This window comes from Aulostomus chinensis, chromosome 18 (assembly GCF_037954235.1).
Source record: "Aulostomus chinensis isolate RoL2024-O1b breed Wild chromosome 18, RoL_Achi_v1.0, whole genome shotgun sequence".
NCBI classification, from domain to species: Eukaryota; Metazoa; Chordata; class Actinopteri; order Syngnathiformes; family Aulostomidae; genus Aulostomus; species Aulostomus chinensis.
The window spans coordinates 25,297,912-25,311,736 of record NC_141337.1 but is presented as its reverse complement, the minus strand read 5'-3'; the positions used below and the strand labels follow the sequence as shown (position 1 = coordinate 25,311,736).

At 40.4% G+C, this 13,825-nt stretch overlaps 1 protein-coding gene across 1 annotated transcript in view; it reads left to right on the top strand.

Moving 5' to 3' along the window:
- The first annotated feature begins 406 nt into the window (after nucleotides 1-406).
- Nucleotides 407-13,825, top strand: part of eci1 (enoyl-CoA delta isomerase 1) — a 19,227-nt gene continuing 5,808 nt past the window's right edge. Inside the window, exons 1-6 of the mRNA XM_086184338.1 lie at nucleotides 407-532; nucleotides 1,066-1,185; nucleotides 6,879-7,006; nucleotides 7,096-7,242; nucleotides 13,390-13,511; nucleotides 13,600-13,778. Coding sequence (XP_086040464.1) covers nucleotides 433-532; nucleotides 1,066-1,185; nucleotides 6,879-7,006; nucleotides 7,096-7,242; nucleotides 13,390-13,511; nucleotides 13,600-13,778 — 796 coding nt within the window. The 5' untranslated portion in view covers nucleotides 407-432. The remainder of the gene's footprint in view (nucleotides 533-1,065; nucleotides 1,186-6,878; nucleotides 7,007-7,095; nucleotides 7,243-13,389; nucleotides 13,512-13,599; nucleotides 13,779-13,825) is intronic.

Below are 13,825 nucleotides of genomic sequence, written 5' to 3'. Positions count from 1 at the left end.
AGAACAGGAGACCCTGAACTGTGATAACATCTGGACCATATTGGAGTGAAAGCAAATGAGATGGCAGACAAATATGTAAAATGGGCAACAAGAGAAAGACAAATATGTTTGAGTGTAAAACACAGCAAAGTGGAAAAAAGAGCATTATCAAATAATACATTAAAAAGAGAAGGCAGGAAGACTTGAAAATAAGAGATAAGGGCAGGAACCTCTACAGCATTCAAAGGAAAGAAGGAGACATAAGGGAAGTCTATAGATGTTAAAAGTAAGACAGACCATTGTGACAATGATGATCACTGCCATTTTACTCTACACTCAATTCCAGGAGGCGGCGGTAATCACCCTAAAAGTTATTGACTAACCGCCATAAAACAATAGGGGAAGAAGAAGACGGAAAAAAAGCAGACGAAGAAGAAGGAGAACGTGTTTAGCATGTTCGCAATTTCCACTGCGCATGCGTTGATCATCTCAAAGGAGCCTCTTGGCAACATGGCGATGAGAGCGGCTGTGACCAAGAAGTGCAGTTTGCCAGGTATGCCTACTGAGTGTATCTGCATGTTGTATTGAGGCGATTTTAATGTATGTCTCGATATCAGTTCGACAGCATTTTGCCTCATTAGGCAAATTAACGACAACGTTTTGTGGTGGGCTCAATCTGGGGTAAAGGTCACTGGGGGCTTTAACTTTAACGTTAGCTCATAGGCTTTAACCAGTTATTGCAGCATCTCAGGTTAAGGCCATTTTTGTTTTTTGTTTTTCCTACTCCTTCTTGGGTAATTCTGGTTCCGTGTGGAAACCAGCCACTACTGCTTTACCTTCTTCAATTGATAAATTTACACGAAGAAGAAATCCCTCATTTCAAACATGTTTTAGGGAGTTTTCCAACTGGGATGAAGGTAATTGTATATACTGCAGCTTCCTACTTATTTTGAAATAATAGCCTTTTAAAAGCTAGAATAATTTCTTTGGAGGTGCAGGGAGAATTTGATTTATCATCATTTTTTACACTACATTCATCATGTACAACTTTCTGGTGTGTATGTGTGTGTGTGTGTGCGTGCGCAGCTCTTTTTTCCCAGCTGTCCCAAAGCACTCATGGCAAAGTGTATGCATCTCCTGTTGCTTCTCACTGGAGGAACAAATCCACATCATCTAAAATCACTGTGGATCTGGACCGAAATGCAGGTAACAAATTATGCGTCAGGTGAAGCATCAAAATTAATTGATCTTAGAGATGTATGTTACTGAAATTCTTCCAGATGCCAGATCTGATTGTACATCTACGTATATATACATGTGTATACACACACACACGTTGGGAGCATTTCAGCTTTTCAGGGACCTGCGGCTTCAGGACAATTTCTTCCATGGTTATTTCAAGTTGAACACCAGGAAAATCCTTTCCTTAATCATCATTGTTGTGATCTCTCTGAACTCTGGGAATGGGAGGATCACTGAGATAGCCATGGAATATAAATAGATGTGTAATTATAGGCCACAAACCAACCTCAAGGTAGTGGTATAGCATTACTGATTGTCATTTGACATTATTACAAGTCTAGATTGGAATACTAGTTCTCAAGTTGGCACATGGAATTTGGTTCTAAAGATGTAATTCATTGAGATGTAAGATTTATGTGGTTGTTAGTTTAAAATAAAACTGCCAACCAACTCATCAAGAGCAATTAGGACTTTAGTATCTTGCTCAACGACACCTCGACATGGTCATCAGGGGACAGTGAGGATCAAACCAGCAACCCTTCGGCTGCTAGACAGCCACTCTTATCTCCAAGAAAATGCAAAGTACTTGAAAATGTGTCATTTAATTGTTATACTTTTAAAATGTATTTTATTTTTTAATGAAGAAGCCAAGGGAGACCCTTTATCACCATCTTTATTTGCTTTAGCAATGGAACCATTAGCTCAAAAAAAGAGACAAATAAAATAAAAAAGTATTACTACTGGAAAGCGTGACTACAAACTACGTCTTTATGCAGATGATTTATTACTTTACTTAAATAAGGCAAAAACATTCATACCAAGCGTTATCGAAGTACTGACTAATTTTTCAACAAAAGCATAAATAATTTGGAAAACTATTAACAATTTAAAAGTCCAAATACAGAATATTGGATATCTTGGTTGCTACACCAGCAGAGATAAATGTCAACTCTATAGAGACAAGTGTCTTTCATTAATTAAAGGGTTAAAGAAAAACATTGAAAAGTGGTCAGATCTGAAAATAAATAAAAATGTGTAGAATTTATTTGTTTAAGATGTTGTGACTGCCAGAAGTTATATCATACACCATCAGTTCACTTGGTACTGCTTACATATATTTTATAAAAAAATGTTGAATGCAAAAAAAAAAAATATTAAAAAATTTTGCAATTTTCTACGTGTTTGTCATCATAGAAGGTTTCCAGCACACACATCTTTGCATAATGAGTTGGGGGAGTTTTCCTGGAATCTGACAATATAAGCACCATGATGGTGGAACATTCTATGACTTCACAATTTGCAAAAACATGTGGTGTGCATGGTGCAAATAAAAGCAATTTGACTGAAATAAACACATTCTGCTTATGATGAAAAATATTTTCATATTCATACATTGAAAAAAAATGCATACATAATTAAAGAATACAATCACACATCTACTCACAAGAACACACAACTATGTGTACCATTATATACATCAAAAGGGATTTTCAAGATTCCCTATGGTGTCCCTATAGTTATTATATCAACATATTATTATGTAGCAAATATTATGTAGAAAATAGTTACAATTTATATAAATCTTGGATCATCATGAGTTGGATCCAATTCCATGACAAAAATATCTCCTCATCATCAGATAATCCACTCGCAAAGCCTGAGCCAGATCAAAAGTCTGCAGTGGCGTCTTCACATGTGAGTTGTGCCACTTCAGCTCCAGTATATTTTTTTGGTGGTTTTTTTTTTTTTTGACATGTACTGACATGTACACTGCGTCTTTTCAGTGACCGACACTGACCTATAGTGACCTAACCTGAACTGATCTGCACATGTGTATTTACAGTAGCCTCCATACGTTAAATGCGCACGCCTGTGCTCTTTTGTTTACTTGGAGAAGATTTTGAGAAGTAAAACTTTCCTATCATTCAGAAAAGGACATAAAGTCATGCTTACACTGGACACCCTGTAGAAATTTGCAGTGATCAAAACCAGATTATGGATGTAATTTGTCATAGAGGAAAACATGATAACCCAGGAGTCTGTAAGATATGTTGTTCTTCTCTATAAAGCGATTGACCAGTACAAGTGATATACTGGAGTAAACAAATAAGGAAACTTATTATTTGCAGTCTTTCAACAGCCTAGTTATAAAAAGATAGATTTGATGCACATGTATGTGTCTTGTATCATTGTACAGCTCCGTTTCTGCCGTTTCATATGATATGCGTTCCGTAGCTGTCCGATGACGGGTTTGTGAGTTATTTAGATGAGGGTAAAAGGAGTGCACATCAACGCACAGCTATTTGCGAACCATATTTATGATTCAATTCAGCCAAATTCAAAAATTATTTTCTAACAAATACTTGAATGCAAAAATAAGTGATAGGTACCATTGTAAAGGTGCAGCTGTGTAGTTTCACATGATATGCATGTGATTGAGCTCCAATGAATGATGCCCGCCATAATATTTCGACTCTCCGCTTCCATGGTATTAGTAAAGGTCACTGCCCCTTCCCACGGAGGGGATCACAACAAGCTACTCAAACAATGGGAAGCTTTTTGAACCCACGCCTTACAGACTATCACCCAAGGGTCTTACTGATGAATGTCTTTTAAATGTTTTCTTGTAGATTCTTTTACGACTTGCCTTGCCATGATTATTTTTTGTGTCGGACTAGATTGAACTTCAAGTCTCTTTTAGTCCAGAATCAGCCAGTCGTAGACAAGGTTTTATAAGTTCATTTAGCGCCTTCATAGGCTAGGCCTTTATACATGCATATTTTAGATTGGATATACACTTATCATGTTGGTATAGCCCACGTATCTTCCTCTTTTTTTCATTTATCGTTTTCTATCATCCTGTGTATATTCTTTCTGTGATCCTGTATATTGTATTATTTGTGTTGGATTTAATGATTGTTTTGATCATTGATAACTGATTGATAATCCACACCTGTGGTGATTCACTGAGCCCCTCCCAAACAGGCTTCAAAATGTCTCCCTTTACCACTGTTGTCTTTAACACACTGATGGTGGTCACAGTGCTGAAAAATGTTATATATTCTTTAAAACTTTTTGCAAGTTTAGACAGTGTGCGGGATGCCTTTCTTTTTGGTTACTCAGTTGATTTACCCCAGTAAATGACTTATCCAACACATCTGTCACAGAATTGAATGTACAAAGTCTTCAGTTTGTTTTTAAAATGTAGCACACAGCGTGACTCCCATGTCCATGCCTTATGGTTTTATAGAAAAAAATAGAGAAATCTGGGACCAAATTGAGAAGTGGGTGTCAAGAACCTGCAACCGGGAGTTGGTGCTCACACCAAGGATCTGCAAATTTCAACTTGGATATCCAACACGGTGGCAAATTATTTTCCTCACTGGTTTATAAGAAATTAATTTTGCAAAACTGGAAAAATAAAGCACCAACCTTTGAAAATTGGAAAAGTAATGACTATTTTGAATTTCAAAAGGACAATGTCAGAAGACAGCAATATAGAAACAACTTAATAATGTATGGACTACAATTTATGAAGCTTTATAAGGAGCGAAGTCGTGAGATTGTGAAGCTATCAAGGAAAGGCACTATAGTGCAGTGGGGCAAAAAAGAATTTAGTCAGCCACTAATTGTGCAAGTTAAAAGGTGAGAGGCCTGTAATTTTCATTATAGATATACCCTAACTATAAGACAAAATGAGAAAAAAAATCAAGATCACTCTGATTTTTAAAGAATTTATTTGCACATTATGGTGGAAAATAAGTATTTTGTCAACAACAAAAGTTCATCTCAGTTCTTTATTATATACCCTTTGTTGGCAATGATAGAGGTCAAACTTTCTGTAGGTCTCCACAAGGTTTTCACACACTGTTGCTGGTATTTTGGCCCATTCCTCCATATAAACCTAGATCTGTGATGTTTTAGAGCAGTCGCTGGGCAATACAGACTTTCAACTCACTCCAAAGATTTTCTGTGGGGTTGAGATCTGGAGAGTGGCTAGGTCACTCCAGGACCTTGAAATGCTTCTTACGAAGCCACTTCTTCGTTACCCGGGCGGTGTGTTTGGGATCATGCTGAAAGACCCAGCCATATTTCATCTTCAATGCCTTTGCTGATGGAAGGAGGTTTTCACTCAAAATCTCACGATACATGGCCCCATTCATTCTTTACTTTACATGGATCAGTCGTCCTGGTCCCTTTGCAGAAAAACTGCCCCAAAAGCATGATGGTTACATCTGACCATATCACATTCTCCCAATCCTGTTCTGGATCATCCACATTCTCTCTAGCAAACTTCAGACAGGCCTGGGCATGTACTGGCTTACGCAGGGGGACACATCTGGCACTGCAGGATTTGAGTCCCTGGCGGTGTAGTGTGTTACTGATGGTAGCCTTTGTTGCTTTGGTCCCAGCTCTCTGCAGGTCATTCACTAGGTCCCCGTGTGGTTCTGGGATTTTTGCTCACCATTCTTGTGATCATTTTGACCTCACGGGGTGAGATCTTGCGTGGAGCCCCAGATTGAGGGAGACTATCAGTGGTCTTGTATGTCTTCCATTTTCTAATAATTGCTCCCACACTTGATTTCTTCACACCAAGCTGCGTACCTATTGCAGATTCAGTCTTCCCAGCCTGGTGCAGGTCTACAATGTTGTTCGTGGTGACCTTTGACATCTCTTTGGTCTTGGCCAAAGTGGAGTTTGAAGTGTGACTGCTTGAGGTTGTGGACATAATGTCATGCTTATACTGGACACCCTGTAGTAATTTGCAGTGATCAAAACCGGATTATGGATGTAATTTGTCATAGAGGAAAACATGATAACTCAGGAGTCTGTAAGATATGTTTCGTTATACTGATAACAAGTTCAAACAGGTTCTATTAATACAGGTAGTGAGTGGAGGACAGAGGAGCTTCTTAAAGAAGAAGTTACAGGTCTGTGAAAGCCAGAAATCTTGCTTGTTTGTGACCAAGTACTTATTTTACAGAGGAATTTACTAATTATTTCATTAAAAATCCTACAATGTGATTTCCTGGACTCTTTTCCCCCATACTGTCTCTCATAGTTTAAGTGTACCTATGATGAAAAATTACAGGCCTCTCTCATCTTTTTAAGTGGGAGACCTTGCACAATTGGTGGCTGACCAAATACTCTTTTACCCCACTGTATGTGTGATGACCAATGAGTGTGGTGGTGGAGGGTGGGTGGAAGTATATCGGAAGAACAATGGGACAGGGTGTATGTATAGGTGGATTGAGTGGGTGGCTGGGTGTGAGGTGGAGGGGGGCAAAAAAGTGTATATGGAAGTATGTAGGGGGAATGATTGGACTGGATGAATAATTGGAGAATGATTTTGAAGAATGATTGGAGTATGAATGAAAGGGGGAAAAAACATAACCTCCCAAAAATCCTAATACTGAATGTTGCTATGTTAGACCTAAATGTACAAATAATTTGATGTAATGTCATGATCTGGTCATAGGCTTTGTGAGTTTGTATTGGAAATATAATTTTAAAAATTGATTGTATTTGACAACGAAGAAATGAACAGTACTGAAAGTAGCAATGAAGGTAGAAAATGGACAAATCCCCAGCCTTATGTGTTGTACATGAATATCAGTAGTGAATTGAGGTTGAACATTGGCATTTTGACTTTGTAGGTGTGGCTGTGATGCGCATGCAGAGTCCACCAGTCAACAGCCTCAGTTTAGACTTCCTTACAGAGCTTTGCATCAGCATTGAGAAGCTGGAGATGGATAAGGGCTGCCGAGGCCTCATCATCACCTCGGTAATGTAGAACCACAATACATGCAACCTCTCATTAGTTAATTTGTTATACGAACTACCTGAGCTCTGTGTGTCTATTCTTTGATTCAGAGCCTACCAAAGGTATTCTCTGCAGGTCTGGACATCATGGAGATGTATGGGAAGAGTCCTGAGTCCTGTGGAGTGTTCTGGAAAGCCGTTCAGGAGATGTGGCTGAAAGTCTATAGCTCCAACATGGTTACAATAGCTGCAATCAATGTACGTATTGAACAAGCTAAGGATTCCTGGGTTTTTACATGTCTAGCCCTAACACCAATATTTCTTTAATAATATAAACTTGGCAATTCATTCCCCCCAGTGTTCATTTCATCAAAAAAAACCTATGATGAAAAATTTTAGTGACTGATTTTCCATGAGTAAGTTAAGACCTTGACCAACTGAAAATAAACCCTTGGTAACTTGATGAAACCAGACAAAACTAAAATGTCAGAGGTGGGCTTATGTAGAGCAGTGTTGTGCGTTGATGAGCGATTTGGTCAAAATGATAATCAATAATTATTAATATAATTGATTATTAAATAAAATTACTAATTAATATTAATTATTCGGGGCACCACCCTGATGAGTTCAGGGAAACTAAAATGTTGACCAAGTTTGGGAAAAGTTATCAGTCTCAGACAGAGTTTATCCACTAAACAGTCAATATTCTATAATATCAACTAAATAGGGATAACTCTGATCTTAGAAGGGTGAGATCCGAGCACTGGCTATCACTTAGACACGTGACCACAGTTTTGTACACAAAAGACACTACGACTTCTCTCTTATAAATAAAAGTGTTTATTAAACAAAATGCAAAATGCATCAATCGATCAGCAACACATTGGTATAACGGTTATATCTAACCAAAAGATACAAAGTGATAACGTGTTTGTGTGTGTGTGTGTGTGTGTGTGTGTGTGTGTGTGTGTATGAAAGAGAGAAAGAGAAGGGGAGGGTGGAACCTGGTTGCCTAGCAACCAGTTAGCGGAGGCAGGGGGGGCTAACTGCTGAGGCTAGCTAGCCGCTGGTTAGCACTGTAGAGGTATAAAATATGGAGCGGTCAGTTAGTAAGCCGAACGGCTTAGCGAAAGAGAGAGAGAGAGGAAAAGACAGAAGTAGACCGAAAAATGTTTAATACACTTGTGCAGGACTGTCCAGAATCAATAACATGTAGCACCTTCTTGAAAATGTTACAGTTATAAACAATCAACATTAGTAGATACAGCGTAATGCCATATAATAGTGTCTGCTGTTCACAGGACTTTCGTCACAAAACAGTGCATTCATAGACACTATATAAACACAACTAAGCTATGTCTCTGTCCAGAAAATGCCTAGTTAGGGAAATCCTTACTTGATCTGGTGGGGCGGTAAGGAATTCAATCTCCGCTGGTCCAGAGCGCTGGTTCGGAGGCTCGCAGAAAGAGCAGCGGGCAGCCTGCACGGATCTGCTGAAGTCGACTGGTGGAGGGGTGAACAAGCTTGGCGGAGCTTTCGTTCACCAGGGAACCAGTTCACACGGTTAGCGTGGCTCAACAGTGTCTTGTCTGGAAGAGTTGGGGGGGAGGGGGGGCGGAGTTCTCGCCGTTGCTGCACTGCCAGGCCAAGGTGCGAAGAGGCCGAGTCTTTCTTGGCTCGGTACGTTTGTCTGGTCAGGCCAGTGATGTCACTTCCTGTGGGACATACTGGCTCTCAGCCAATGGCGGCGGGCGCGAGTTTTGGGGGTGGGGGGGGGGTCAATGGCCAGAGTTGATCTCCCTTTTTACGACCCTTTGGCGAAGGCCGGAAGTCCTTTCTTCAGATGGATTAATTGTCAAATCTCTGAATTAATCCCTTCTCCTGGTTATGTTGGCCCAACAGCAGAAATGGGAAGATTATCCGATTCATGTCAACACAAGGACACACAGGCATGTTGTGCGTAAGTTTGCCGGACAAGTAGCTGTGAAGAGATGCAGTTTTGGAATGAAATCTAGATGCATTGGTTTTTAAATCTTTGCATGGATAAAATATGATCTATTTAAGTGGTATTTTTTATTTGTTATTTAGAAAATGATCCACCCAGTAATTTTATATTTTTGACTTAGCTCTTACTTATCTCACATTATTTTAGAGAGCAGATGCCAGCTACTGCTGAGCAGTATGGGTAAGCATTGAGGATGGCGGAGGCGGAAATGATACACACACCAGCCAACTATTCTTCAAAAGTGTAGCAACAAGAGAGACGGACTACTTAACCAATCAAATTCCATTTGCAAAATGTGCTGTGTGCGCCTACCGAGTAAACAGGCAGCACATCTTATCTTATTACACACTTGAAATGATGACATAACATGAATGTGGAGATGTCTGCTGGTCCCCCAGCCTCTCCCACCTTGTCTCTTGATTGATCGCAGGCTAATAGCTCCAAGAGCAGTAAGCAGTCTGGCAAGGTTTTTGTTTTGTTTTGTTTGGTTTTTGTTTTTTCTTGCCCCCTCCTTGGCAACAGCTTCACTTGTTAAACAACAATGACAGACAACATAGCCGTCTTTATATTTTAAAGACACCAAATGCATGTCTGTAGATGGTATTGTTGTATGATAGCACTTCCTGACTGCCAGCTGTATCTCAGTTATCAACTCATGAACTTAACCACCCCCTAAGGTAAATTGCATGTTGGACGCTGGTGCATATTCTGGTTTAGGCTCATGGTTAGGACATTTCTCAATGTTCAATAACATTGTGTTGGGTATCATTTTAAAGGGAACTCTCTTAGCTTTCATTCAAGTCCAATTATGAACCTTTTTGACAAATATGGACGTCACTGGAGTTCCTCAAACCACCACCAGAACACACCTTTTCACAATTTCCGCCTTAACTATATTCTTTTTTAGCCCTGTGTCATCTAGGAACACCAGGGACACAAAACACAAATACTACAATATTCCCATGACTGTAAGGTTTCAGAAAATGTATAAAATACCCATATTATTTCACTGTGAGAGGTGATTGTGAGCCTTATCCAAGTCCAATATTACTAAGAAACTATAGACCAAAATTAGGTCACACTGGTCTTAATAGGCCACATTTGCTCATATACAATGACTGTATATTAATAACAACATTGACAACATGATACTTAAATCAATGATTGTCTCACTGAAAGTACAGTATGTTATTGATGTGATACGTATATGGTTGCAAAGGTCTGTGTGTACTTATGGAATTAACAAGAGTATTCGAGTGACCCTCTCCCTAACCAAGTGTGAGGGTGGTTTGTGGAGGGCGCAAGGCAAGGGTCAGGTGATCAGCAAACACAGTCCCAAAATCAGTAGTCAAGATCGTTGACAAGAATCCAGAGAAGGGTGTTCAGGGAGTCCAAGTATCAGTCCTGGGTGTGGAATTGCAAACCCTGCACACCTTGTCTGGAGGGCAAACTGAAAACAAGAATGAGACAAAGAAAAAACATACAACGACAAAAATACTACTAACAAGGACTATACATACCACAGGAATTCAATGAGAACAATTGGACTAACTGGCGAGAAGACCAGGGTTCTTGTAGGGAGGTAGATTGTGATGAGTGGGTTTGTGGAGTGCAGGGGAAGGGTGAGGTGGAGGTGGGAGCTGTTACACCAAGTCCAGAATCACACTGTCAATCTTGTCATCTGAATCCCCAAGTTCAAAGTCAGGTTCTGGATCATCCTGTTTTTGTTTTTTTGTTTGTTTGTTTTTTTTGGGGGGGGGTTATGACAAGTCTGTAACGTGTCTGTGCTTGTCAGACCATTTGACAGGCACATGCAGCTTGGCATTGTGCATGAACAAACACACTTACATGTTAACAGTTCCAAGACCACATCTGGTGCAGGTGGGTACCACATCCAATAAATGACCACCTTGCCACCGTTGTCTGTCTATCTATGCTTAGTTAGGCTTGGCACCATAAGGTTAACCTGCAGACAGCACTTCAAGATTGCTGCTTGGTAGTTGGCTTATTGAAGATGCATAAAGAAACCGTCTCGACAGAGTGCAACTGGCTGGACTTAGCTTCTCCCCTTTTGGTAGTGAGAAGCTGGGAGTGCAGTTCATTGACCTCACCATTGCTGCTCTTAGCAGCATACATCCAGCAGGTGAGCTCATCAATTTTTGGAAGAGCTCATCACTCACATTCCATGACTGCCCCAGTAGACTAAAAGTCTCTTGGCTTGAAGTGTCCTTTGTCACCATCTTCAGGGCATTCAGCTTCCCCTGACCAGCAAATGCACTGACAGTGTCACAGCCTGGGAAGGCATGTAAGCCAATTAGATTTTCACAGATGCTGTCTCCAATGAGCTTGCCAGTTTTGATGTCAACAAACTGTTTGTGACTGTGTCTCACACTTCTGGTATATAGGACAAGCGATGTCCTTCTGGAAGCCAAGACAAAGCAGCATGACATCAGTGTCTTCAGCTGTGATAACTGCCTTTGAGTCTGCATTTGCTCCATCCAGTGCATGCATAAGCATCCGGGTGTCAGCTTCTTTATATGTGGAGTACTTCTCTGATACTTCCTCACTCATCTTCTGTCAGCCTGTAGCAGGTTTCCTCACAGGTCATAAACAATGTTTTGCCATATAGTATTTCTCTGTGTTGTGGGAGTTTCTGCTCTTCCACCAGAAATTTGATGAGACTGGTCTTGTTAGAGGGACTGCAAAGGAATGTTCTCCACAACTGGATGTGGTGTCCACCTGCAAGGTTCTTGTACTGGATAGTGATGTTTCTACCCCTGTTTAGTTGTTCATTATCTATGATCAAAGTCTGGTGGTAGAAATCACCAACCACATCAGTCCTTTCACTCTCTGCCCCCTTGTGGAGGACATATGAAGGCTGACTCTGGTTTTGTTGTTGCCATTCAGTTTTTGGACAATGCTCATCTCATCAATGATGGAAGTAAATAGTGTTGGGATGTGTGCACATTCTCTTCGAGCTCTCTGGAAAGTGCAGTCATGTTAGTTTTTTGTTGGCAACCATCAGCATTTGCCAGTGCCCAAGGCAGTGGACCCAGTGGGTGGGCAAGGATGTCCTTAATGTCCACCTTCCTGCTTTGAGCTAACAGTATCATGTGGCTGAACAGGTTTCTATCTGCCTTGAGAACCGCAATTTGCCTTTTCTTCCCATGAGCTATCTTTTTGCTGGTATAGAAGAATGTCTTGAGACTTTGCTTGGTCATCCTGTCATGGAATTGCAAAGATGGTGGGTTCTCATCTAACCTGGTTTGCTTGAAAACCTGGTAGGCCTCGTCTCCTATCTCATCAGCTCTGAAGAGATCTCTGATCACATATAGTGGAGTCATGAAGTCAGTGGACAGGCCAATCAGATTGGACTCATCAGGGGACATAGGATTGAGCCAGTTATTCTCCATAAAGTCAATGAGAGACTGGACATCTGCTTCATCGCTCTTGATTCATGGACCTTGTAGATCTGGATGGCATGCTTCTGTACTCAGCTGTTAGATAATATTTGCACACAGCTCCTGGCTTCAAGCTAAATCCCTTGGTCCCTCCAGCTGTCTGGGTGTCTTGTTTCTTCTATAGCTTGGTCAAGAGGGATTTGTGGAGCCCAGTTTTACTGAGAAGCCTCCATTCATGAATCTATGTAAACATCTGGGTGTATGATTGGCAGCTGGGACACTTGGGCATAGTAATTCATCCTGTCATATGCAAAACATCATGGGACCATTGCTCTAATGCTTGCCAGGTGTAACATCCAGTCTCCTTCTCTGAATGCTCAGATGAGCCCCAACAAGATTTCAACCATGTCAACATAGGACATCCAGAAGGATGAAAGTTATATGTATTTATGTAAATGTACATTTACCTTATTTTATCACAGCACCTTCACAAGAATGTAGGCAAATATTCAGACAGTAGACTCAAACACATATAGTGCCATGTAGTGGTGATAGTTGGAAGAACATTGCACTAGCTACACAGAAATCATCATTGCTTAACATTAATAAATTAATCTTAAATTCATCTTCACTAAATTAAGGAATTATCTAACGTTCATCTTAATCATTATAAAGCCTACTTGTGATGATGAAATGTTTCTGAATTGCCAAAAACTTGCCAAAATCGTGCTTATGCGTTCGGTGTTAACACAACTTTAACAGTTTCGTTGTAAGAGCTGGAATTTGAAAGCTTTATTCCTGTCAACCTTATTGATTTTGGGGTCTTAATTCCTATCCATATTTAGAATGTGTAGCATACCTTGGTTATAAGGTGGCGCATGCAATGTTACAAATGGTAAAACTGAAGTACAGCTTTTCCAGTTATCTTTGCCGAAAAAAATGAGGACATGACCAAATTTAAACTAGCAGCAATGGTAACACTATACCCTCCCTCTACAGGGTTCCAGTCCTGCTGGCGGGTGTCTGATGTCCCTGGCATGTGACTACAGGATAATGGCAGACAACCCCCGCTACAGCATTGGCCTTAATGAGACTCAGCTAGGCATTGTAGCACCTTTTTGGTAAATAATTCAAAGTATGGCAAAACTACTCATGCCTTATGGTGTTTTACTTGTTGTGTCATTTCCATAAACATGGGGCTGTCCACAGGTTTAAGGATACCATGACTAACACAGTGGGCCACCGGACTACCGAAATAGCTCTGGCTCTGGGGTTGCTTTATAGCCCATCAGAGGCTCTGAATATAGGGCTGGTGGACCAGCTAGTGGCAGAAGACCAGCTCATGACAACAGCTATGGAGACAATGACCAAGTGGTTGACCATTCCAGGTATACAATTGATGATGTAGTTCAGGTATCCAACATGGAACCCATAA